The sequence below is a fragment of the Dysidea avara genome, chromosome 13 (assembly GCF_963678975.1).
Source record: "Dysidea avara chromosome 13, odDysAvar1.4, whole genome shotgun sequence".
NCBI classification, from domain to species: domain Eukaryota; kingdom Metazoa; phylum Porifera; class Demospongiae; order Dictyoceratida; family Dysideidae; genus Dysidea; species Dysidea avara.
In genome coordinates, this window is record NC_089284.1 from 3,420,562 (window position 1) to 3,448,276 (window position 27,715).

The 27,715-nt window shown below is 38.1% G+C and overlaps 3 protein-coding genes and 1 long non-coding RNA gene across 4 annotated transcripts; 1 reads left to right on the forward strand and 3 right to left on the reverse strand.

The window, feature by feature from the left end:
- Positions 1-2,961: 2,961 nt before the first annotated feature.
- On the reverse strand, positions 2,962-11,804 carry LOC136243399 (golgin subfamily A member 6-like protein 25). The gene is made up of 10 exons (XM_066034912.1): positions 11,800-11,804; positions 11,544-11,579; positions 11,321-11,381; positions 9,603-10,749; positions 5,206-5,236; positions 5,113-5,148; positions 4,886-4,946; positions 4,135-4,309; positions 3,952-4,083; positions 2,962-3,884 (listed from the first exon to the last, which is right to left on the reverse strand). Exons 1-10 carry the CDS (start codon positions 11,802-11,804, stop codon positions 2,962-2,964), a joined length of 2,607 nt encoding a protein of 868 aa, XP_065890984.1.
- Positions 11,805-16,154: 4,350 nt separating this feature from the next.
- Positions 16,155-17,472, reverse strand: LOC136243400 (golgin subfamily A member 6-like protein 6). Its single transcript, XM_066034913.1, has 2 exons — positions 17,325-17,472; positions 16,155-17,263 (listed from the first exon to the last, which is right to left on the reverse strand). The coding sequence occupies exons 1-2, from the start codon at positions 17,470-17,472 to the stop codon at positions 16,155-16,157; spliced, it is 1,257 nt and encodes a 418-aa protein (XP_065890985.1).
- A 5,319-nt stretch (positions 17,473-22,791) lies between these two features.
- LOC136242866 (uncharacterized) lies at positions 22,792-25,312 on the reverse strand. Its single transcript, XM_066034356.1, has 2 exons — positions 24,079-25,312; positions 22,792-24,022 (listed from the first exon to the last, which is right to left on the reverse strand). The coding sequence occupies exons 1-2, from the start codon at positions 24,832-24,834 to the stop codon at positions 23,006-23,008; spliced, it is 1,773 nt and encodes a 590-aa protein (XP_065890428.1). The 5' UTR covers positions 24,835-25,312; the 3' UTR covers positions 22,792-23,005.
- A 137-nt stretch (positions 25,313-25,449) lies between these two features.
- Positions 25,450-27,358, forward strand: LOC136242961 (uncharacterized). The gene is made up of 3 exons (XR_010694685.1): positions 25,450-25,871; positions 26,886-26,950; positions 26,995-27,358. It is a non-coding gene; the product is annotated as an uncharacterized lncRNA (long non-coding RNA).
- Positions 27,359-27,715: the final 357 nt, after the last annotated feature.

Genomic DNA, 27,715 nt, shown 5'->3' on the forward strand with positions numbered 1-27,715 from the left:
CTATTAGATTAGTTAGGTGACTGCTCTATTAGAGTATCTCGATCTTGTACACCTCCAATGCTGCTCCGGGTCCTTGTTGCATAAAATTTAGCATAAATCCATTGGAAAGATGAGTATTTGTATTATTAATGATCATATAATTATGCTAAAACAAAATTTCATTATAATCCTCAACATATTGACCAAGTGAAGCCTAAAAAAAGTGCATGAAGAATGCATGAGTTCTCTGGGGGTCTTGGTACATGAAAATGTTACTTCCTGCATGAGATTATTGAATTTGAGAGCAATTTTGAATATAGCTATAGCTGAATTTCATAATAAACTGTTACACTTAGCAACCTGAATTTTACATTTTTTGCATAAGATATTACATTTTAAAATTTGCAATTTTCCCTTGCATTGTCTATTTGAGTGAGGAAATAGTTGCCCCTTCTGGGCAATCACATATAATCATATAATGTAGCTATACAGTAAGAAAAAGGGTGTAGGGTGGGGAGGAACATATGAGTGGTGTCCAATTGCATTGTCAGAAATATATTAGTATACAGCTATAAGGTGAAGATAAAAGATGTTTTTATTCCGCAGTGTGTATTCCCATCTAAGTTCTGTATAGCTATACCCTTATTAGAACAATTGCCTTTCATCACTGTACAGTGGAACCCATAGTAAATTATTTATTTTATTTTTAGCCACTACATGTGTCAAATGCCCCATGATCACCCTAGGGTTACAAAATACAAATGTTAGGTGCACTAGAGCATATTATCATGCTACTCATTCGATTATATGTATGCTTCACTTTCACACTATAGACAATAACACTGTCAGCTCTTCCCCAAATGTAATTGTGCGTACTTCTGCTATAGCTATGACAATGGAGACTCTTAACTTCAAATCTGGGTCAGCCACTTCCTTGGTTCATTTCTAGATCAAGGCATAACATGCTTTGCACAGTACTATGATGTCCCCCTTAGAACTGCCTCTGCCACTGCATGCATGGTCACTGCATGGTTATATGATTAACAAGCTATAGCTATAAAACATAACTTAATGTGCAAAATTATACACATGGTTATCCAAGCTGTTATGCAGCTAATAGTTCTAACACGGGAATGAGTGATATCTGCACACAAGCACAAGCTATAGGGCTGCAGGCCTGAGTACACATAACAAAAACCAATATAGCATCTGAGGGGTAATTACAACTGATCTCTGTTGTACCTAATACTACTTTGTTAGATTGAAGAGTAGCTAATCATCACTCTGAAGAGTTTCTAATTATATACCACATCTGGGACACAGGCACAACAGGTGTTTGGATAATGGAGGTCCTATTGTACTTATTATACATCACAGTTAGACAAAGCAAACACTATACTTTAACAAATTTACTTGGTTATGTGTGACCCGATCCATGTGTTTCCATTTCATACATTTCCCCACCCAGTTTACTACAGATACATGTGACCTAACACGTAGGAAAATTAACATACTGAAACCATGCCAGAGCTCTAGATCTAGAAATCAATACTACATCTAAAATCACATTCATACAAACATGGTTGCTGTACAAACATGTTGTAATTGACTTAATGTTATATGTAAGCAGATATCTGGTGGAACCAAGAATGAATTGTAACCATTCAATATTGTTACCATTGACTCGTGCTCTACATTTCTAACTCTTTTTAAAACATTGTATGTGGTTAATGATTTGACCACCCTTTTCAATGGTCACTGCATGTAGAGGTGAAATGGGCCAAATTACTATTAGCCAGTTAAGGTTTAACGAGTCAATTAGAAATGCAGCAAACTGAATGCCAGTAGAACATGACTCAATATTGAAGGTCAAATGTTAAATCATAGTGAGATTTACCATGATATTTATTATTGGCTACACCAGTATATCTTTACTTTTACCTATGTTTTTGCATGAGAATTTATATGATTTTTTTTATAAATCAAGGCAGCTAACATGCACTTTAACAAAAACAATAACAACAACCTGTGTATAAACTATATGAACAGTTGATTGCAAGTACAGAGTTACTTGACACTGTTCATAAGAACATGGCATGCATAGTATGTGTACTTTGGTCTTTGCGACTATTTAATGAGGTCTCTATAATATCACCAAGAAACCTCCTGGTGTGTTAGAAACGTCCTTGTTGGTTAGAAGCTTGCTGAATAATTTACTCAGCAAAGAAACTTGCTGATCGAGTAATTTATTCAGACTTCAAGTACGTTCACTCTGTAGTATATGTATACTTAAAATCTAGTTACGAAACTTGTGAGTTTCAAATATATGATGCAGTTATTAAAGTTTTACACCAAGCCATGCTCTAAGTCGGTTAGGAACCACGCCCTTAGTTCTAACTTTAGAAACCTTGACTTCACCTTGGTTCTAAAACCCATGCAGAACCTTGGGCTGCATTCTTAACCTATGCATAGAGCACATGCACACTTCAGAGTCTGCAGTATCCCATCACATTACGTGTCACATACATTAACATATACTGTGTACAGAATCAACTATAATCTAGGAACACCTACAGTATTGTACAAAAGCTGAATACATGCAGTCTTAATTCATAACAACATATATGCAGCTTATGTTAAAAAGAGAATGCAAGCAGGAAAAATATCATTATGGCTGCATGCTATTAATGATGCAATGATCAAATATCTGTAACATTTCAACCATGAGAGTTCAGTACCATACTAATGATCTATTTGTTGCACATAGCCTTTTTCTGAACCTGAAAGCCACACATGTTTATAGTTAGACCGTTAGAGTAAAACCGTTTTACCAAAACATTTGTATCATTATTGCAATCATACAACACATAAAATGGTATACAAATTCTTTTAAAATTTTTAATACGTTTAAAACATTTTTATAATTTTTTCCCTAGCTATGTTATTATGTTTAATTTCAAGTTCAATACACTGGCAATTGGTTTAGTTTGACTTGTGCTTCCATTCTTCCTGCAGGTTGCGTACCTTCCTCTCATATTTTTGCTCAATTTCACAAATCTTCCACTCTTGATCCTCCATCAAGTGTTGAAATTCTTTCTCCAAATTGTTCATCTTTCTCTCTTTTGCTGCTAGTTCTTTTGCTTTCTTTCGGTAATCTTTCTCCAATTCACCAATTTTCTTCTTGTACTCTTCTTCTTTGAGAACAAATTCACATGGCTGCTTGTTCCGCTGTTCCTCTTCACTCCTCTTCTGCTCTTCATACGTTGTTTTCTGCTCCTCCAATTTTAATTGTAGTTCTTCCTTCAGGTGATTTCTTTCCTCCTCAAGTTTCTCTTGATGTACTTCCTCTAATTCTTCTCTTTGTTCCTCCAGTTTTTTGTTCTGTTCTTCCTTCAGACTGCACAGCTTACTCTCATAGCTTTCTTGTAGTTCATCAATCTTCTTCTTGTACTCTTCTTCCCTAATAGTAAATTCATGCTGCTGTTGTTCTTCCACCTTCTTCTGTTCTTCATACATCTTATTACGCAGTTTGTTCTCATAGCTTTCCTCTAGCTCAATAATCTTCTCATTGCATTCATATTCTTTAAGAGCAATTTCATCTTGTTGCTTAGTTTGGTATTCCTCTTCCACCTTCTTCATTTCTTCACCCATCAATATTTTCTGTCTCTCCAACTTCACTTCCATTTCCTCCTTCAACTCTTTCCATTCTTCATTCAGCTCCTCTTTATATTCTTCCTCTACTATCTTCAGATGTTTACTGTGCTCTTCCATCACAGTATGCAGCTTACTCTCATAGTATTCTTGAAGTTCATCAATCTTCTTGTTGTAATCTTCCTCTTTAATAGCAAATTCATGTTGTTGCTGTTGTTGCTTGTATAGTTGTTCCTCTTCCATCTTCTTTTGGTCTTTATCCATCTCAAGTTTCTCCTCCTCCAACTTGTCCTTTAGCTCTTTCTTCATTTGCTGTCTTACCTCCTCCAGTTTCTTTTGATATTCTTCTTCTAATTCTTTCTTTTGTTCCTCCAGTTGCCTCCAGTTGTTCAGTATGTTCTTCCTTCAGACTACACAGTTTACTCTCATAGATTTCAACAATCTTCTTGAAGCCTAATTTTAAAATGATATCTCCAATTGTATAATCATATTGTTCATTCTCACCTTCCTCTGCAAGCTGCAGTTGTTCTTGCAAGGATTCTACCTTACTATTCACAGCACATCTAATCATAGAGTAATATCCCTCATCTGTTGAGGTAGATTCACTGTCATATAACTGCTGGCAAAAATCCATTCCAAAATCTGACTCCATGTCGTCAGAGTTAGACTTTGTATCCACCTGTATAGCCAGGGACATATATTATACACACATACACATCTACTATGTAGACATACATATACTATTACATACAATGGTGTATATCCCTCTTATTGCATTGCATGGCCACTGATATAACAATCTTGTTAGCATGCAAAAATGTGAATTGCTTGTTTTTGTGCCTCACCGCATGGACTGTAAGTACCCCGTCTGTTGGGTAATAGTAAGGATTGACATTAAGTACTTGAATATATAGTGCACAGATTTGCCCGGTGATTTGTTAGGTATGTGTGGTAGCAAAAGCCTTGCTTATATTATACTCAAGCATGATAGCACAGTTCAACATTCTTTATTCCAGTACCTGACAGCCATTTTCATGAGTACACATGATTTTCAGTGATTTTCTGCTCAGTACGCAAACATTCAGATATTCTTTTTGAAAGCAAGACATATTATTTTGTAACCAACTAGTTTGGTACAGTACAATTGATGACTTTTTACATGGATATTTTATTTGAACTGTGCATGCTGTGATACCAGTACTGTGCTACTGCACTCTTGTGAACACAGTGTGTGTGTGCGTGTGTGTAAACATACCTCCTTTACAGCGGTGGTATGCAAAGAGAAAAAATAAGCACCCAGTGGTACACAAAGAACCCTGTAATAAAATGTTAACCCTAGTACCCAGAATCACATATAAACTCACCATTGTTTATAATCCAATACATGATCTGTTGGAATTATAGTTCCCTTGAAGTCACCAGCTATATTTAAAAGGTAAATAGTTTACATGATATCTAAAAGTCTGAATTTCTGCAACTTACTCTGACTGAAAGTATTCAAAGTCGTCCTTCTCGTACCTAACAAATTATCAAATAAATGAACATATTTGTGCAAGTGTAGTTAGCCACACCTACCTAAAACGGAAGGTAGCAAAGTTGTTGAATACTGTATGTAACATATCCGTCACAATCACCACAGTAAATCGCAAAGAGAATTCGCACAAACTTGCTCGAAATCGCTTTAATAAAGACGCGCGTTGATAGCAACAGTAAGTACACGTGATACATACGCCATCATTGCGTCACAAGAAAAAGCGTTGCCATGAACACGCAACACGTCGCGTCCATCATCAATCTTGTCGTATTGGTGTTCTTTAACACGGAGCTACACAGAGGACTTTGCACAGGATGCTTAAAGTGAGTTGGTTTCACCATATGGCATCAATAAAGTGGATGGTTTGCCTTAGACTTTACTTTAAGCGCAGGTGCCTATAAAATTGATCTCACAAGCGCCTCTGCAGCAAGGCTCTAATCATAGATATTATTGCTTCGTAAACTATATTATCTATATTCTATAATGGCTACACCAAGCCATAAACTGATAAAGCTTAAGTGTCAATTGCTGCTCTAACTAAGAAAGGTGGTTAGGGGGCTATGCTTAGGTGTTTATCATAGCTGCATTATTCCTAGCTAGCTACAAAATTATAGTCAGCCAGCTAGTTAGTTTTGCACTTTTCGCCATTATTGTACATGTATGTGTTGTCCAGCAATCAAATTTTCTTCACAACACTAGTCTGTTATGCGTTGTTACCATATTCAGTATATGGGATGATATCCACCTTTTTAAACACACCTTCTGTAACAACTTTCAAGAGGCTTAGGAGACCTTGAGCACTTGTGCTGTAAAGCCTTAATAAATGTCTGATGACATGTTAAGCAACAAGATTAGTGATGTGGCTAAAAGAATCCTTTATATAAGTACAGTATGTGACGAGGTGCCAACTAAGCCTTCCTGTGTGTTTACAGAGAATTTCCCATCACAAATCTGATAGTTTTCCTAAGTAAACTCTAAGTCTGATGGATCATTATTAATTTTGCTATGCATCATGGATCTTTACAGTTTAGCGTGTTTCACCATAGACTTGATATTTGCTTTGAGGATTCTTTTATTATTGTAGTAATACAAGTGACTGCTTTCAGTGACCAAATCCCAACAAGGCAATTCTAGTAGTATGGACCAGTGGAATCACACATGAGCACATTCATCTCCACACCTTGTCACTGCAGCATGTTTATATACAATGTCCCAGTAACATAGACATAGACGGAGGGGCCAGGAGGGCCATGCCCCCCTTCAATTTTTGGGACACTGTTTGCAAGCAAAGATCGAGATGCTCTAATAGAACAGTCAGGATCTGAATACTCTAATAGAGCAGTCACAGTATCCAGAGAAGCAGCGTAGCAAATTACTTAGCTACGTTGTGTAGTTATAAATAAGGAGATATAATTGGTGGAGAGCAGCTATTGTTAGCAGGCTGTGACTTTTTTTTTGTCTTCAACTCACAGCTGGCCTGGCCCCCTCATTCTTACCGCCCCTGAACACAGATATGTGTCAGCACACAATGGCGGATCCAGGATGGGGCATTTGGGGCGAATCCATCCCCCCCCCCTCCCCCCCCCCCCCCCACACACACACACACACTTTGTGAAGGAGCCATACTTCTTTTGATTGAAATACTAAGTCTTGTCAATCCATAATGTAGTTATAGCATGAATAAATTACTACCATTAATTGCAAACTCACCTAAAACAAGTCAGAACAGCTATCAGGACTGTCACCCAGCACCTTCATGAATACTAAGTGCCTCTAAAAATAATGATCGTATTGGTGGTACTTAAGACATTCTAGCCTTTAAAACAGCTTTTAGACTTTACAAAGGCCAAAGTTGCAAAAATAAGGTGTAAGACAATGCTAAGAGGTAATTATTTGCTACTTTAAAAATACAAGAGAATCTGCTCTCCCCCAACCACCTACAACTTAGCTTGTTTGTGCTCCTCCTCTGGATCCGCCCCTGGCACACTGCTAGCTAGCTAGCTGCTTTCATAATTTACAATCACATCCATATACAAGTGCATGGGGTGCTGAAGTACCCCCTCCATAATTTAGCTAGAGAGCTGGTGGTGAAATTGTGTACACATGGGCAATGAAAAACGATGGAACAAGAAGGGAAGAGCTAGGAATTAACAAGAAGGTTATGTGAAGCTGCTAAAAATTGAAGTACTCTAATAGAACAGTCAACTATAATGAATATTCATCTAAGGAACAAAGACTATTGTGTATGTTGAAATTGAACCACTTCTTCCTGACCCATGCGCTGCTATCTCATCATCCTGCCATACCAATTGTTTAGAAGTTATAAAATTCTATACCTTTTATGTATCATGAATCACATGACATCATGCGTGCAATTCTTCTTGAAAGGCTATGCCTATAGTAACTAAATAATCATTTTCACAATGTGGGAATCATTTTTCTACATAACACATTAATTATATATATATATGTTCAACATATATTGTTAGAGTATGGTAACATCATCTGGGGATTGCAATGCATTATACGTACGTAGATCAAGAACAAACAGAGAAGGTACAAAGAAAAGCCACAAAGTTGGTCCATGATCTTCAAAACTGCACACGTACAATGATCACCTCACTACTTTAAACTTAAATACTGTAGACTGCGTGGAGATGTGATATTGTTCTTCTACCAGCTGTAATATTACATAACCATTTCAATCAGACTTGTTAGTACTACAACTTTATCAACAACTATAGGGGTCACAATTACAAGTCATTTGAAACTCAAGCTGCATGCATGTACAGCTATCAACGACTGGAACAGATCACCCAATCATCTAGTTAATGCACTCACACTATAAAGTTCTCTTGACAGTAGCTGCATGGTATAGTTTGTTACATGATTATGTTGTATATACTTTTACTTACAGTTAGTTCAAAGTTTTTGCTATGTAATTACATTTTATTTGTGTTTGTACAGATAAGGCTTAACAGGCTCCTTGAGCCTTCTTTACCTAGTTGTAATACTAATACTAAAGGCGAAATCACAAGTCACCTGTAGTAGAGAGTTCAGCTATATACCTCACGTCTCCTGTATAGAGAATTCAACTACAAGTCTCCATGTAGACAGTTCAGCTACGTTATATTTTTTTTACATTTCTAATTAACTTGCTAACTATAGCTGAACTCTCCACAGGGACTCATAATGTAGCTGAATGCTCCACAAGAAGACTTGTTACATTGCTAAACTCTCCACAGGAACACTACATAGCTATTCTCTAAAGGGAGACTCTGCTGTTTGACTTGTAAGTAGCTGAACTCTGCTGGTGATTTGTAGTTTCTCCTTTCTCCAACTTTTCAAACACACCTTATGTAGCTAAAGTCTTTGAGCATGCAGGCTGTAGGACCAGGTGTCCTACAGACCTTCAGCACTTGTGCTGTACAGCATTAATAAAAATATATATATCCCTGTGGAGAGTTCAGCTATAGTTAGCAAGTTAATTAGAAATGTAACAAACCAAATATAAAGGTCTAATGCTAAATCTTTTATAATCATAGTGAGATGTACTACTGTATAGCATTTTATTCTTGGCAGTCCCAGATATTAGATCTTTACTTTTACCTTTGTGGGTGTACCTTTTAACAGCCAGGCTGTTTTAGAATTTCACTTATGTATTTTGTAAATCAAGAAAGTTCACATACAAGTACACTGTGTAAAAATGAAAACTATATATAGGACAGTACGGTTACTTAACACTGTTAATAATTTTCAATAGAGCACACACTTCAGAATCTGTTGTATCATACCACATTCCATCTTAAATACATATATAAACATTTGCAGTGTACAATATTAATCTAGGAACAACCTGCAGTCCTTTTTAATTGTACAAAAGAACGTGCATGCAATCTTCATAACAACAGCCTATATGTTAAAAAGAGAATACAAGCAGGAAAAGTATGGCTGCTATTAATGATGCAATGATCAAATGTCTGCAACATTTGACTATTACAGTTCAGAACCATCCTAATGACCTATTGCACATTGCGTTTTTCGGAATATGAAAGCCACACATGTTATACGGTTAGAGTAAAACTGTTTGACCAAAACATTTGCATGCTTTAATTATTGCAATCGTACAACACACAAATGGTACAAATTCTTTTAAAATTTTTAATATGTTTTTGTCATTTTTAACATTTTTATTTTGTTTTTTGACCTAGCTATTTAATATTTTTAATTTCAAGTTTAATACAATTGATTTAGTTTGATTTCTGCGTCCATTCTTCCTGCAGTCTGCGTACCTTCCTCTCATATTTTTGCTCAATTTCACAAATCTTCCACTCTTGATCCTCCATCAAGTGTTGAAACTCTTTCTCCAAATTGTTCATCTTTCTCTCTTTTGCTGCTAGTTCTTTTGCTTTCTTTCAGTAATCTTTCTCCAATTCACCAATTTTCTTCTTGTACTCTTCTTCTTTGAGAACAAATTCACATGGCTGCTTGTTCCGCTGTTCCTCTTCAATCCTCTTCTGCTCTTCATACATTGTTTTCTGCTCCTCCAATTTTAATTGTAGTTCTTCCTTCAGGTGATTTCTTTCCTCCTCAAGTTTCTCTTGATGTGCTTCCTCTAATTCTTTTCTTTGTTCCTCCAGTTTTTTGTTCTGTTCTTCCTTCAGACTGCACAGCTTACTCTCATAGCTTTCTTGTAGTTCATCAATCTTCTTCTTGTACTCTTCTTCCCTAATAGTAAATTCTTGCTGCCGTTGTTGCTGTTGTTCTTCCACCTTCTTCTGTTCTTCATACATCTTATTACGCAGTTTGTTCTCATAGTTTTCCTCTAGCTCAATAATCTTCTCATTGCATTCATATTCTTTAAGAGCAATTTCATCTTGTTGCTTAGTTTGGTATTCCTCTTCCACCTTCTTCATTTCTTCATCCATCATTATTTTCTGTCTCTCCAACTTCACTTCCATTTCCTCCTTCAACTCTTTCCATTCTTCATTCAGCTCCTCTTTATATTCTTCCTCTACTATCTTCAGATGTTTACTGTGCTCTTCCATCACAGCATGCAGCTTACTCTCATAGTATTCTTGAAGTTCATCAATCTTCTTGTTGTAATCTTCCTCTTTAATAGTAAATTCACGTTGTTGCTGTTGTTGCTTGTATAGTTGTTCCTCTTCCATCTTCTTTTGGTCTTTATCCATCTCAAGTTTCTCCTCCTCCAACTTGTCCTTTAGCTCTTTCTTCATTTGCTGTCTTTCCTCCTCCAGTTTCTTTTGATATTCTTCTTCTAATTTTTTCTTTTGTTCCTCCAGTTGTTCAGTATGTTCTTCCTTCAGACTACACAGTTTACTCTCATAGAAGCCTAATTTTGTACCATAAAATGATATCTCCAATTGTATATCATATTGTTCATTCTCACCTTCCTCTGCAAGCTGCAGTTGTTCTTGCAAGGATTCTACCTTACTATTCACAGCACATCTAATCATAGAGTAATATCCCTCATCTGTTGAGGTAGATTCACTGTCATATAACTGCTGGCAAAAATCCATTCCAAAATCTGACTCTATGTTGTCAGAGTTAGACTTTGTATCCACCTGTATAGCCAGGGACATATATTATACACACATACACATCTACTATGTAGACATACATATACTATTACATACAATGGTGTATAGTCCTCTTATTGCATTGCATGGCCACTGATATAACAATCTTGTTAGCATGCAAAAATGTGAATTGCTTGTTTTTGTGCCTCACCGCATGGACTGTATAAGTACCCCGTCTGTTGGGTAATAGTAAGGATTGACATTAAGTACTTGAATATATAGTGCACAGATTTGCCTGGTGTTTTGTTAGGTATGTGTGGTAGCAAAAGCCTTGCTTATACTCAAGCATGATAGCACAGTTCAACATTCTTTATTCCAGTACCTGACAGCCATTTTCATGAGTACACATGATTTTCAGTGATTTTCTGCTCAGTATGCAAACATTCAGATATTCTTTTTGAAAGCAAGACATATTATTTTGTAACCAACTAGTTTGGTACAGTACAGTTGATGACTTTTTACATGGATATTTTATTTGAACTGTGCTGTGATGCCAGTACTGTGCTACTGCACTCTTGTGAACACAGTGTGTGTGTGTGCGTGTGTGCAAACATACCTCCTTTACAGCAGTGGTACACAAAGAGAAAAAATAAGCACCCAATGGTACACAAAGAACCCTGTAATAAAATGTTAACCCTAGTACCCAGAATCACATATAAACTCACCATTGCTTATAATCCAACGCATAATCTGTTGGAATTATAGCTCCCTTGAAGTCACCAGCTATATTAAAAAGATATTTTACATGATATCTAAAAGTCTGAATTGCTGTAACTTACTCTGACTGAAAGTATTCAAAGTCGTCCTTCTCGTACCTAACAAATTATCAAATAAATGAACATATCTGTGCAAGTGTAGTTAGCCACACCTACCTAAAACGGAAGGTAGCGAAGTCGACACTTTTTTGAATACTGTACGTAACATATCCGTCACAATCACCACAGTAAATCGCAAAGAGAATTCGCACAAACTTGCTCGAAATCGCTTTAATAAAGACGCGCGTTGATAGCAACAGTAAGTACACGTGATACATACGCCATCGTTGCGTCACAAGAAAAGCGTTGCCATGAACACGCAACACGTCGCGTCCATCATCAATCTTGTCGTATTGGTGTTCTTTAACACGGAGCTACACAGAGGACTTTGCACAGGATGCTTAAAGTGAGTTGGTTTCACCATATGGCATCAATAAAGTGGATGGTTTGCCTTAGACTTTACTTTAAGCGCAGGTGCCTATAAAATTGATCTCACAAACGCCTCTACTGCAAGGCTATTGCATATCTATGTTCTATAATGGCTACACCAAGCAATAAACTGATAAAGCATAAGTGTCAATTGCCTAAGAAAGGTTTTTAGGCTATGCTTAGGTGTTTATCATAGCTGCATTATTCCTAGGTAGCTACAATATTATAGTCAGCCAGCTAGTTAGTTTTGCACTTTTCACCATTATTGTATACGCATGTGTTGTCCAGCAGTCAATTTTTCTTCACAACACTAGTATGTTATGTGTTGTTACCATATTCAGTATGCAATGTCTGATGACATGTCAAGCAACAAGATGAGTGATGTGGTGAAAAGAATCCTTTATATAAGTACAGTATGTGGCGAGGTGCCAACTAAGCCTTCCTGTGTGTTTACAGAGAATTTCCCATCACAAATCTTCTGATAGTTTTCCTAAGTCTGATGGTTCATTATTAATTTTGCTATGCATCATGGATCTTTACAGTTTAGCGTGTTTCACCATAGACTTGATATTTGCTTTGAGGATTCTTTTATTACTGTAGTAATACAAGTGACTGCTTTCAGTGACCAAATCCCAATAAAGTAGTATGGACCAGTGGAATCACACATGAGCACATTCATCTCCACACCTTGTCACTGCAGTATGTTTATATACAATGTCCCAGCAACACAGACATAGGCGGTGGAGACGGAGGGGCCAGGGCCATCCCCCCCCAATTTTTGGGACAATGTTTGCAAGAAAAGATCAAGATGCTCTAATAGAACAGTCAGGATATGAATACTCTAATAGAGCAGTCACAGTATCCAGAGAAGCAGCGTAGCAAATTACTTAGCTACGTTGTGTAGTTATAAATAAAGAGATATAATTGGTGGAGAGCAGCTATTGTTAGCAGCTGTGACCTTTTTTTTTCTTGTCTTCAACTCACAGCTGGCCTGGCCCCCTCATTCTTACCGCCCCTGAACACAGATATGTGTCAGCACACAATGGCTGATCCAGAATGGGGCATTTGGGGCAAATGCCCCCCCATACACACAACACACACTTTGTGAAGGAGCCATATTCTTTTGATCAAAATACTAAGTCTTGTCAATCCATAATATAGTTATAGCATGTATAGATTACTACCATTTATTGCAGACTCACCTAAAACAAGTCAAAACAGCTATCAGACTGTCACCCAGCACCTTCGTGCATACTAAGCGCCTCTAAAAATAATGATCGTATAAGACATTCTAGCCTTTAAAACAGCTTTTAGACTTTACAAAACCAAAGTTGCAAATATAAGCTGTAAGACAATGCTAAGAGGTAATTATTTGCTACTTTAAAAATACAAGAGAATCTGCTCTCCCCAACCACCTACAACTTAGCTTGTTTGTACCCCCCCCCCCTTGCCAGCTCCTGGATCTTCCCCCTGGCACACTGCTAGCTAGCTAGCTGCGTTCATAATTTACAATCACACCCATATACAGGTACATGGGGTGATGAAGTACCCCCACCATAATTTAGCTAGAGAGCTGGTGGAAGCCACATGCAGTGCAGGTGAAATTGTATCTTAAGTACACATGGGCAATGAAAAGATGGAACAAGAAGGGAAGAGCTAATCTGTTCTAGGAATTAACAAGAAGGTTATGTGAAGCTGCTAAAAATTGAAATACTCTAATAGAACAGTCAACTATAATCTAAGGAACAAAGACTATTGTGTATGTTGAAATTGAACCACTTCTTCCTGACCCATGCACTACTATCTCATCATCCTGCCATACCAATTGTTTAGAAGTTATAAAATTCTATATCTTTTATGTACCATGAATCACATGACATGCGTGCAATTCTTCTTGAAAGGCTATGCCTATATATATATATATATATAGTATCATTTTTGTAATGTGGGGATCATTTTTCTACATAGCGCATTTCAACCACACAACAAGATGGCTCAAACATTCTCATAAGTACTTATTATAACACCTTAGGTTACTTTACTAGGCATCCACAAAGTGGGTTATTTGGATAGTAACGGTATCACTACAGCCAGCAAAACCCACGACATTCCTTTTTTGTGCCCACAATTTAAACCCACAATCAACATTTACATATACCTCTGTATAAAAGTAATGTGGTGAATGCAAGTCATCTTCCTTCACCTGTTAGGTGAGCAGACCTGAGTGGTAACAATGCATATGGTTTAGGTCTGCTTGACCATATACATTCCAGCAGAGGATACATGCAGTATCACAATAATTAACAAGTCACCCAGTAGAGAGTTTGGTTACATTACAGCTAACCTATATAATATACTATATATAATAGTGCATGCAGCTAATATCACAAGTTACTCAGTAGAGATTTCAACTACAGATTTGGTGAATATTTAATTGATGGCACTTCTATTACATCTTGTGATGTTGTAAGTTAACCATACCACTGCACAGTTGCCAAGAAAGCTAACAGACTAGCAGTTATTAATTATTCACAAGGACTTTTCAGTATTTTGACCACAATACTATATATATATATATATATATATATATATATATATATGTATATGTATGTTCAACATATATTGTTAGAGTATGGCAACATCATCTGGGGACTGCAATACATTCTACATACGTAGATCAAGGACAAACAGAGAAGGTACAGAGAAGAGCCACAAAGTTGGTCCATGTTCTTCAAAACTGCACACATGCATACAATGGTCACCTCACTACTTTAAACTTAAATACCGTAGACTGCATGGAGATGTGATAATGTTCTTCTACCAGCTATAATATTACACAACCATTTCAATCAGACTTTTATTACTACAACTTTATCAACAACTAGGGGTCACGATTACAAGTTATTTGAAACTCAAGCTGTACAGCTATCACCGACTAGAACAGTTCCGAGTCACCCAATCATCTAGTTGATGTGCTCACACTATAGATTTAAAAAAGTTCTCTTGACAGTAGCTGCCGACATGCATGGTATACTTTGTTGTATGATTATAAATTATAATGTTGTATATACTTACTTACAATTAGTTCAAAGTTTTTGCTACGTAATTAAATTTTATTTGTTTTTGTACAGATCAGACTTAACAGGCTCCTTGAGCCTTCTTTACCTACTAATACTAAAAGCCAAAACTTAAGCTACATTACAAGTCACCTGTACTAACTAGATATTTCAGCTACCTTGCAAGTCTCCTGTATAGAGAGTTCAACTACAAGTCTCCATGTAGACAGTTGAGCTACATTACAAATCACCCAGCAGAGTTCAGCTACTTACAAGTCAAACAGCAGAGTACATTACAAGTCTCCCTTTAGAGAGTATAGCTATGTAGTGTTCCTGTGGAGAGTTTAGTGGATCATTCAGCTACATTATGAGTCCTCGTGGAGAGTTCAGCTATAGTTATAACAAGTTAATTAGAAATGTAACAAACCGAATATAAAGGTCTAACATTAAATCTTTTAATCATAGTGAGATGTACTATAGCATTTTTGGCAGCCCCAGGTATTAGATCTTTACTTTTACCTTTGTGGGTGTACCTTTTAACAGCCAGGCTGTTTTAGAATTTCACTTATGTATTTTGTAAATCAAGGAAGCTCACATACATGTACACAGTGTAAAAATGAAAACTATATATAGGACAGTACAGTTACTTAACACTGTTAATAATTTTCATTAGAGCACACACTTCAGAATCTGTTGTATCCCACCACATTCCATCTCAAATACATATATAAACATTTGCAGTGTACAGTATTAATCTAGGAACAACCTGCAGTCATTTAAATTGTACAAAAGCTGAATATATGCATGCAATCTTCATAACAACAGCCTATATGTTAAAAAGAGAATACAAGCAGGAAAAGTACATGCAGCTGCTATGTCTGCAACATTTTAACCATTACAGTTCAGTACTATCCTAATGACCTATTGCACATTGCCTTTTTTGGAACATGAAAACCACACATGTTATATGGTTAGAGTATAACTGTTTGACCAAAACATTTGCATACTTTAATTCTTGCAATCGTACAACACACAAATGGTACAAATTCTTTTAAAACTTTTAATATGTTTTTGTTATTTTTAACGTTTTTATTTTGTTTTTTTGACCTAGCTATATAATATTTTTAATTTCAAGCTTAATACAATTGATTTAGTTTGATTTCTGCGTCCATTCTTCCTGCAGTCTGCGTACCTTCCTCTCATATTTTTGCTCAATTTCACAAATCTTCCACTCTTGATCCTCCATCAAGTGTTGAAACTCTTTCTCCAAATTGTTCATCTTTCTCTCTTTTGCTGCTAGTTCTTTTGCTTTCTTTTGGTAATCTTTCTCCAATTCACCAATTTTCTTCTTGTACTCTTCTTCTTTGAGAGCAAATTCACATGGCTGCTTGTTCCGCTGTTCCTCTTCAATCCTCTTCTGCTCTTCATACGTTGTTTTCTGCTCCTCCAATTTTAATTGTAGTTCTTCCTTCAGGTGATTTCTTTCCTCCTCAAATTTCTGTTGATGTACTTCCTCTAATTCTTCTCTTTGTTCCTCCAGTTTTTTGTTCTGTTCTTCCTTCAGACTGCACAGCTTACTCTCATAGCTTTCTTGTAGTTCATCGATCTTCTTGTTGTACTCTTCTTCCCTAATAGTAAATCCTTGCTGCCGTCGTTCTTCCACCTTCTGTTCTTCATACATCTTATTACACAGCTTGTTCTCATAGCTTTCCTCTAGCTCGATAATCTTCCCATTGTATTCATATTCTTTAAGAGCAATTTCATCTTGTTGCTTAGTTTGGTGTTCCTCTTCCACCTTCTTCATTTCTTTATCCATCATTATTTTCTGTCTCTCCAACTTCACTTCCATTTCCTCCTTCAACTCTTTCCATTCCTCATTCAGCTCCTCTTTATATTCTTGCTCTACCATCTTCAGATGTTTACTGTGCTCTTCCATCACAGTATGCAGCTTACTCTCATAGTATTCTTGAAGTTCATCAATTTTCTTGTTGTAATCTTCCTCTTTAATAGCAAATTCACGTTGTTGCTGTTGTTGCTTGTATAGTTGTTCCTCTTCCATCTTCTTTTGTTCTTTATCCATCTCAAGTTTTTCCTCCTCCAGCTTGTCCTTTAGCTCTTTCTTCATTTGCTGTCTTTCCTCCTCCAGTTTCTTTTGATATTCTTCTTCTATTTTTTTCTTTTGTTCCTCCAGTTGTTCAGTATGTTCTTCTTTCAGACTACGCAGTTTACTCTCATAGATTTCGACAATCTCCTTGAAGCCTAATTTTGTGTATACCATAAAATGATATCTCTAATCATATATTATATTGTTCATTCTCACCTTCCTCTGTGAGTTGCAGTTGTTCTTGCAAGGATTCTACCTTGCTATTCACAGCACTTCTAATCATAGAGTAATATCCCTCATCTGTTGAGGTAATTTTGCTGCCATATAAATGCTGGCAGAAATCCATCCCAAAATCTGACTCCATGTTGTTAGAATTAGACTTTGTATCCACCTGTGAGCATGAGGCAAAAAAATAAGGCAAGTCACACTTTTGCATGCATAATGATGCATAACATATCAGTGGTCATTTGATGCAATAAAAATACATATATACATACCACTGTATGTAATAGTATATGTCTAGCTACATATAGTGTATGTGTGTATGTCCCTGTATAGTTACTGCTGATTTTGCTTCAAAGAATATCATTGTCCTGCTACATTAATAGGGAATTGCATGGTATTAACTGGGAAAACAAAGGTTTGTGCATCATGTCAAGCGTGGGACTTAAGTACCATCCTTCTGTGGGATAATAGAGAGGATATGACTCTACAATGACGTTTAGCTTATGAATATAATATCGAGCAGATTGCCCAGTGTTAAGTGTGACCATTCAATGGTAGCAACAGCCTTGGATATGTTGAGTGTTTGCATGTGCGCTTGTATGTTTCGTGTCCCAGGAGGATTTGTGTAGTGCCTGAATGCTGGGTGCACAGGCATCCCAGTACTAGTACACTGGATGGCAGTTGCTGTATTTTGCATAGCTGCTAGAAGATTTACTTTGTGTATCAGTGTGTGTACGTGCGCACGTGTGTGTGTGCGTGTGTGAGGCAGCATAGCCAAGTGGTTAGGGCATCGGCCTGGTAATCGATAGATCCCAGGTTTGATTCCCGGTTGAGCCACTTTAGTGTTGTTGTTTCCTTGAGCAAGAAACTTTACTCACATTGCTCCAGTCTACCCAGCTGTTTAAATGGGGACCTGGTCAACCAGGGAAGCAGCCCACCCAACTGTAACACCAATGGGTACCTGGTGTAAACTGGGGAAGCAAATGCCCAACTGTCCTTGTCTCACTTTGTGGTGTTGGGGTCATCGTGGAACTTTAGGTTCCGCGACCTCTCTCCAAGAGACCTGGACAGTCCTCCTGCAGGTTACTAGCCCTGCCCCAGGAGGATTTGCCTACACAAGGCTCAAGTGCCTGAGTGGTGCACAGGCATCCCAGTGCTGGTTCACTGGGCGGCAATAGCTATGTTTTGCATGGCTGCCGGAGGCTTTGCTTTTGCTTTGCTTTGCTTTGTGCATGTGTGAGGTGGCAGTGATGACCATGATGGATGGCCAGCTAAGTGGCTGGAGAGTGTTGGATTCCAAATTTGATACCCATGCAGTTGTTGTTGTTTCTTTGTGCAAGAATCTTTATTTGTGTTGCAGCAGTCTACCCAGTTGCTTACATGAGCAGTCTACCCAGTTGCTTACATGAGCAGTCTAACCAGTTGCTTACATGAACAGTCTACCCAGTTGCTTACATGGAAACCTGGTGTACACTGGGAAAGGAGCTCACCCAGCTGTACTAAATAATAATGGGTGTCTGGTATTGACTGTGGGGAAATGCCAATAAATAAAAATCCATTGCCATGTGTAGCCATGTCTAACTTAACAGGTAAGGTTCAGGTGGAACTTTTGGTACCCACACTTGGTACAGCCTCCTACAGGTCACCAGTCACTCTAGAGTGTCCTAAGAGAATCTGAGCACACTGACTGACCTGAGTAGTGCACAGGTCTTAATTGGGAAGATGTGACCATGCATGCAACAGCCAGAGGCTTTATTCTGTCTTTGCATTGTGTGTTTGTGAGCATTTTTATTTGCACATGTGTGTGTATGTCATCATTGGCAAGGCACAAGTGCTCTACAATGTGATGATCATTGCCGTGAGACAGAAGGGCATCACTGTATTGTTGCCTGCTATCCAGGTGTGTATATGTGTGTGTGTACGTGTGTGACTGTGTGTACGTGCATTTGTGTGTGAAAGTATGCAGTGTGGTGTACATGCGCAGGGCCGCCCAGAGAAATGAAGGGGCCCAGGGCAAAGAGTTAAAGTGGGGTCCCAGGGGCAAGGAGGTTTCCATTCTGAATCATAACTTCGCCCAAGTTGTAAGTTGAAGACAAAAAAAAAAGGTCATTGCATACTAACAATGACAATTGCTACCCTCACCAACCATATCTCCTTATTTATAAGCTTGCTACACTGCTCCTCTGAAGAATACTGTGACTGCTCTATTAGAGTATCTAGATCTGACTGCTCTATTAGAGTATGTCGATCTTTTAAACAGGTATTCAAGGGGCCCTTCATGGGGCCTCCTGGGGCCCCTTTCAAGCTGGGGTCCGGGGAAAAATGCCCCAGTTGCCCCTCCCTTGTGGGCGGCTCTGTGCATGCATGCGTGTGCATTTGAGTGTGCAAGCACACTTACGTAGTCTCGCGCAGCCAGACTACTATTTCTCCCCACGGCGCTTATCGATTAGAGATTATAAGCGCCTGCTCCTATATCGAGCAGGCGCTTATAATCTCTAATCGATAAGCGCCGTGGGGAGAAATAGTGGTCTGGCTGCGCGAGACTAACACTTACGTGTAAGAATGCGGCGATTATGCTGACATAATTTTGGGCATAATAGGTATGTGTGGGAATCAGGAATTATGCTAGCATTTTGAGGTGATTATAAAGGAAAATCTACAGATTGCACAATTCCGTTAAAAAAGATCGAGGTACTCTAATAGAGCAGTCACTGAATATTATTTACTCTAATAAAGCAGTTACATTGAAATTAAATACTCTAATACAGTAACCAGCTAAAGAATTCAAGACTATTTGTAAACATCAATGAAAATGGTCTGATACAGCAATAAACTGGTATTATTAGCCAATTAGGGTGGCATAATTTTGGGAATAATGGGCAATTCTCAAAAGCATAATAGATGATTTTTTGAGCACTGCTCAAAAGCATATAATGCTCAATTTTTGGAGCATAATAGCCTCATGCCTACTTACGTGTAACATGTGTGTGCGTGAGTGCGTACATATAATATTATGTATAGCTATAGTGTATTTTGTGTGCGTGTGTAAACAAACATACCTCCTTTACAGCAGTGGTGTACAAGGAAAAAAAATAAGCACCCAATGGTACACAAAAAATCCTGTAATAAAATGTTAACCAGGTTATAGCTAATACACAGAACTACATGTGACCTCACCATTGTTTATAATCCAACACATGATCAGTTGGAATTATAGCTCCCTTGAAGTCACCAGCTATATTTAAAAGGTAAATGTTTTACATGATATCTAAAAGTCTGAATTGCTGTAGCTTACTCTGACTGAAAGTATTCAAAGTCGTCTTTCTCGTACCTAACAAATTATCAAATAAATGAACATATTCGTGCAAGTATAGCTAGCCACACCTACCTATAACGGAAGGTAGCAAAGTTGAGACTTTTTTGAATACTGTACGTAACATATCCGTCAAAGTAAATCGCAAAGAGAATTCGCACAAACTTGCTCGAAATCGCTTTACTAAAGACGCGCGTTGATAGCAACAGTAAGTACATGTGATACATACGCAATCATTGCGTCACAATAAACGCGTTGCCATGAACACGCGTTCATCATCACTGTGGTCGTTCTGATATTCTTATTTTACACGGAGCTACACGGAGAGTTTGCACAGGATGCTTTAAGTGAGTTAGTTTTGCCATACGGCATCAATAAAGTGGATGGTTTGCCTTATAGACTTTACTTTTAGCGCAGGCGCTTATAAAGCTATTCTCACAAGCGTCTCTGCAGCTAATGGCTACACCATATAATATCTATACCCAGGTATATTATCTATGGCTACACCCAGCTGTTCTAACTAAGAAAGGTGTTTAGCTTAGATGTTTACCATACTGACATCATTTCTAGCTAGCTACTCCAGTTTATAGCTTCACTTTTCACTGGCCATTAGGCCACTCCAAGAAAATTCACTGTTCCCGGATCTCAAAACTGCGTGTGGGCGGTGGTTTATTATTCATTATTCATTATATGCTACTAATTTTAAATCCATCACACAACAGCTATTAGAGCTAAACAACTAAAGGGCATGAAATACAGTATAAAATCTCCACGGGTTTATGACTCATGGAGCTTGTATGGTTGATTGCTAGAAATAGTGACTGTGTACAACTAGTTACTATGAATAAAATGTTCAGTTTACAGCATAATAAATGAAACCATGCAGAAGAGAATTTGCATGCGGACGAGAAACTTGATGGGAAACAATGAATTTTCTTGGAGTGGCCCGCTTAATAGCTATAGTATTGTATATGTATGTGTTGTCCAGCAATCAAAACTCCTTCACTGCAGTACTAGCCTGTTATGTGTTGTTACATATTTAGTGTGTGATGTATGATGTCATGTCTGATGGATGATGTGGCTAAAGAAGCCTTTATATGGGTACAGCCATGTTACTAAAGCCTAACTCTGAGTTTCTAACCTGATCTAACACAAGTGAGTTTACTGAGAATATCCCAACATATCTTCTGATGAATCTCACAACTAAAACTGCGGTTTTTTTTTTTTGATGAACTGTTATTTGCTATGTATGTGCAGTTTGGTGTGCTGCACCATAGACTTGATATTGTGATCTGGTTTTGAGGATTCCATGTTCCCACCAAGTAAAATACATACATAACTATATGAGTAACATGACTCATGTTAACTTGTTACATTGTAGATAATTTTGCTAGAATACTGCCATGGGCAGGTGCAGGATTCATAATTGAAGAGAGTTTCCAATCATGGCTGCGATGTGACAGATATATAAGATGCCCTTACTAATTACTAGCGAGTGATTGTTGGAGTATTTTTATTGTTTCTACATGCATTTTTGATAATTGCTATTATATAGTGAGAGACCAAAACTCCTTACCCCCACTTGGCATTATAACAACTGTATACTAATAAAATTATCAGTATCTACAAGATCGTCATCAGGCAAGCTAGCCCATCAGATTTCTTTGAACTGTAATTTTATTTGTTGGCTTCCAAGATTATGGAATTCCTCATCTACAATTGACTTGAATCTACCCTTTTTGTGACAATTAAAAGCAATTTTTTATGGCACCACTATTTAAAATAATTTTAACTGCAACAATACTTGTATGTTTTATTTAGTGTCCCTGCATGCTCCTCCTGTATAAACAACACACACTACCCTTTTTTACTTCATAAAGTATGATTAGCTATGAAGCTAGGGACTGTCTGTTGGGGTCTAGGGTCTGGTAGCTATGAAGCTAGGGTGATTAAAAGTGTAACTTTGGATCCCTTAGATATACAGTAGACCCTCATAGTTATCTGACCCTCATTTATCTGTAATTGGAAATAACTGTCCTATTAGAGTATTTTGAGTACAGATGTATGTTCTATTAGAATTTTCAATAGAACTCTGTGTAAATGTATTGGCTTCAGTTATCTGAACAACTCACTTAACTAGGACACTTTACACAATTCATCTCATTCACTCCACATGCTCTACCATTGCAGTCAAGTGCTTGCACTGTACATGACATAAATTCCACACATACACTCTTAGTACTGAGCAGTCTATTATAGTATAAATTGAGCAGATTTTAAAGTTATGTCAACTAAAACTTGCTCCACACGATAGCACACTAAGTCAGAATCACACACAAAATTATATATGTGAGTGTAGTCACTTTGGTTGAAACGTTAACATCATGCAGGTTGTTAAGAGATCATCATCTTTACTTGGTTCATGTGTACCAGTCAGACCTCCCACAAAGAGGATCTTATTCTCATTTATATGAACAGACAAACCAAAAAGGTACCCATGGGACATTCTTCCGACACAGTCCCAAGATTTGGTAACAGGATTGTAGATGTGGACCAGTGGAACTAACTTCCACACTGGCTTTCCTCCATCTACTTGCTCTGCCAAATGATCTCCAGTAAAGGCAATCAGATGACCTTTATAATGGTTGATGGACAGTGAGGAGTACGGCATGTCAGGCAATTTCTTCCACACTTGAACATGAGAACTATTGTTGGTGCTTTGCAATAGTTGTGGTAAAGATGCAAACACCACATTACATGTACTGCCTCGGCCTTCATCATAGCCTACAGCAATGTACAACTTGTCATTGACAATTAAGGGAACTGCTTGAAACATTGCATGTGGTAATTGTTCAACCACACTCCAGTGAGAACTAGGTAGATGACTGTCATTGATATGAAGGACTTCTACTGATCGTAACACAGTTACGGGATTTGAACTTGTTACTCCGCCAGCAACAATCACTGATGATCCATAGGAAACACAGGAACAACGATGGCGTGCAGTTGGCATGTAAGGATATGGTGCAATCCACTTATTATTCTTCTCATCCCACAAGAACACTCTTCTGTTCATCTCCACTATGTTGTTTTTCTTTATAATTCCTCCAACTGCTAACAGCTGTTTTTTATTACGTACAGTTACAAGAGTGTATAGGACATAGGGAAGTGGTGGCATTACAGACCACTGGTCCTTGACAGAGTCGTACATGTACGGGTTGGTTCCCATAACTCCACTGCCTTGTCCAGTGATGTATATCTTCCCATCAAGTTCAGCAACACAGTTGGCCCATCTCTTGTTCGGTACATTGGCACACTTCTGCCAAGTCAGTTTAAGATTGCTCCAGAAATCAGTACTAGTGTTGCTCTTGTTGACCTGAAACATCACACATCATAGTAAAGTTAGCAGCATAACATGGGAAACTAACATACCTCATTAGGTGATAGCTGCTGAGGAATTTTGGTCACATCACTGCTCATTGCTTCAAGCTCAGCATTCTTAATTTGTAACTCTGCATCTTTTGTACGAATTATAGCTTCTTTATTAAACAGATCAACAGCTTGTTGTTGGATTTTGGCATGCTTTTCCTGGATTTCCATGTTTTTACTAACCATTTCAGCATCTTTGGTCTGTATTTCCAAATCTTTGGTTTTGATTTCCGCCAGTTGGTTTTGAATTATAGCTTCTTTCTTTTGTATTTCTTTTTGCAGTGATAAAATCAGGTCACCAGTTGGTACATGCTCACTTTCAACCAAACCCTCCAACTGTTCACATAATGCTACTATTGATACCCGGTTCCTGGGAAGGTTACTGAGGCAGCTTTCAATCAAGGGGATCAACACACCCAACCTGTTTCTGTCTATCCTACTAAAATACTGACTGCGTCTTGCAACTTCTGTGCAGCCTTTGACTTCAAGAGTCACAGGATCAGTGACTACAGGCTCTGAGGGAGTGGGCCACTCATGAGATAATGTGTGGAGCATCACACAACCATACGAGAACACATCAAGTTCCCTACCATACTTTACAGTCTGGCTAGCTGCTAATGCCTCAGGAGGCATAAAATCTATAGTACCAGGTGCCTTGGTCATTTGAGATTGCCTTCTAGGATCTACAAGACGAGCCGTACCGAGGTCACCTATTTTTGCTTCCATTCCTTTTGAAAGCAAAACATTATTACTTGACATATCGCGGTGAATGATAGGTGGAGTGCGCGAGTGAAGATACCTAATACCTAACGACACATCATAAAGAATTTACAGCTTTGTGCCCATCGGAATGACTGGGGTTTGCTCTAGCATGTCTTTCAGGCTACAACTAAGCCGCTCCATGACTAAACTAGGTACTCGGGTACCGAGTGGAAGGTATATACCGAGAAAACGAACTATATTGGGATGGCGCAGTTGACCGCTTTGCTCACATTCTTGCATGAAAGTTCTTCTTAATGCTTGGAATTCTGGCCCGCTAACTTGGTTGAAAATGGAGTAGATTTCTTTCACGGCTACCGTTACTCCTTCCCATTTTGCCTCTAGGATTCTGCCATTTGCTCCAAACCCGATTTGTTTTCCAAGTTGAATGTCTCGAATAATGCAGCTCTGCAAAGAAGGTGGCACACCGTCTACCATTTCCTGCGGGCTGTAAATAGAAACAAACGAGTGAGTTTTAAGTGACTGTTTTATTAGAGACTTCGGATGTAGGGCTTCTACGCTGTAATACAATTGGTGGCTTTTGCGGTGACGTTGTTAGGCGCAATCTGTGAATTTGCGCAGTTTATAAATTGCGCTGCGCATTTTGTGAATTCATAAAATGCGCAACAATTTATAAATTGCGCAGATGTCGCGCTGCCATATGACAAGGTAAGATGCGACCTGTACAGCCTGTTGTATCGGTTGCCGACCTTCTGTCATTCCAAGTGTTGAATCACGAGATTTCCGTATGCGAGGTGTGAATTTCACTATGAGTTTGTGAGGTACGTCAAAAGAGGGTCACAGAGAGCCGGCTATTCGAAAGGTTCTGTAGAGGAAAATATCTTGGTCCCAATCACACCTCCAAAAAGCAAAACAAAACAGTAACGGAGGAGAAGGTGCAGAAGATCATGTTTGATATCAGACCGTTTTGAATGGAGTGGAAAGAAGTTATGCTCTAATTAGCCCTGCCTTTCATTACTACAACAAAGAAGTTGTTTTGTTAAACTACCCAGAGCTGAAGTTGGAACAAACAAAGGGTAAGAAACTTTGTGCCTGCCCTTCACAAAATTGTGTAATTACAGAATGAGAATGACCATCATTTAGTTGCAACAGTTGAGAAATTTTATGACATAGTAGAGCGTGTGCATTCAACTGAAAATGGACATGTAGACTACAAGAAAATACTTGCAGAGATATGGAAGTATAGTGAATTATGTATGCTATCATATTCTCAAGCATCACAAAAGTTTATAGCCACTAGTCATACGTTGTGGAGATGGGTGATACCAATATTCTGTACTGAACAAGTAGTCCGGTTCCCGAGTTTGTAATAATGCCAAGTTGTGAAGGACAAGTCAGGCTAGATTTTAGCTGATATTTTTGCAAGAGACTAAACCTTTGTGGTCCCCATTATTTATGGAGCCCACCTATCAATTTTCTGATATATTAGTTTGCAAAAAGATTACGACATTCTAATAGAATAGTCATTTGTTCTAATAGAGCAGTCAGTAAGTGATCTCAGAAGGAATCTGTAGGGGCATGCCTCCAGACCCCCTAGTAAGACCATGTGTGTATTTTGCACACGGTACTCAGCTTTACAACTACCTGGAACAGACCCCCTGCTACGGGCTTGATGTCTTCACTGTTCAACGTTGCTTGGTACCTTAATTTGGCATACTGCAGTACGTATAATGAGAACACCATGGACCTACTTGAGTCCTCCTTTATGTATCTTTGCTGACAGCGGAAGGTGTTGATTTGTGGTAGCTAGCACCATGTAATGGCTTCCCTCAAAAATTATTATAATTATGCACCTATTATTGTTTCAGCAATCAGTTCGATATACATCATCACATTGTGTCATTTGTACCATTAAGTAAACATGTACGTGTTTGTTCATGTTGTGGTAAAATGTATCTATATTAGCTTAAATAACCTTCTTGATGAATAGTTGGATTTCTTGGTGAACCAGCAAATTTCTTTTCATCGTCTGTTGTATTGTACCGATGAGTTATGATGTGTCACATACATTATAATGTTTGTTTATTTAGAACCAGTGGATGACTATTGTCAATCTTGTGGAATGATTAGTTTGGATGATGATACAACTGACATGGTGAGGTCTAGTTATGCATACAAATTAATGTATGGATTCCATAGGTCAGGTGCAATAGTTGCTCATGGGGGTACCATGAACGGTGTTTAGGAAGACACGTGGTTATAGCCAGGCAAGATGAAAATGGATACAACTTTTCTGGGTCTTGCTGTTCATCAAATGGAGCTGTACCTTTGTAACTCATGTATTGGAGCGTACTTAGTTATATGTGTAACACAGCATACCTGATTCCAAACACTATATGTTTGTACTAATAACTGTATCACACAGAGGTGACATTATGTACCTAACCACGTGTTGTGTTACATCTGAATGCATGGGATAATGTGAGAGTGAAACTAACTACATGTACCATTTAAGGCTGGACATTAAAGATATGATGTTGGACTTGAGTTACAATGTACCAAACCTTATGTGCTGATATTCATTTCATTACTTGTGCAGTGCTTGCATGTGCTAGGAAAAGTAAAACATGCAGGCTGGACTGTGCCCATCAATATCAGCTGATCAAAACGAATGGCTTAGCCTACCACAAATGCTGTAGTATACGTAGCGCAACACTGAGAGAGAAAGACATTGCATCTTATCCAGGCCAGCTGCAGAGTACGCAAAGGAACCTTGGAGGGAGAGATAGTCGGGTAGAATGCGTCTTCAGTTCGGTTTATCCATGTCCCTTCAGCTAGTAAAAGGGGGTAAAATGAGAAGCCTGTCATTCCTCCCTGTGATACGTACTTGAATCGGCCAAGAACGTAACGGCGGTACCCA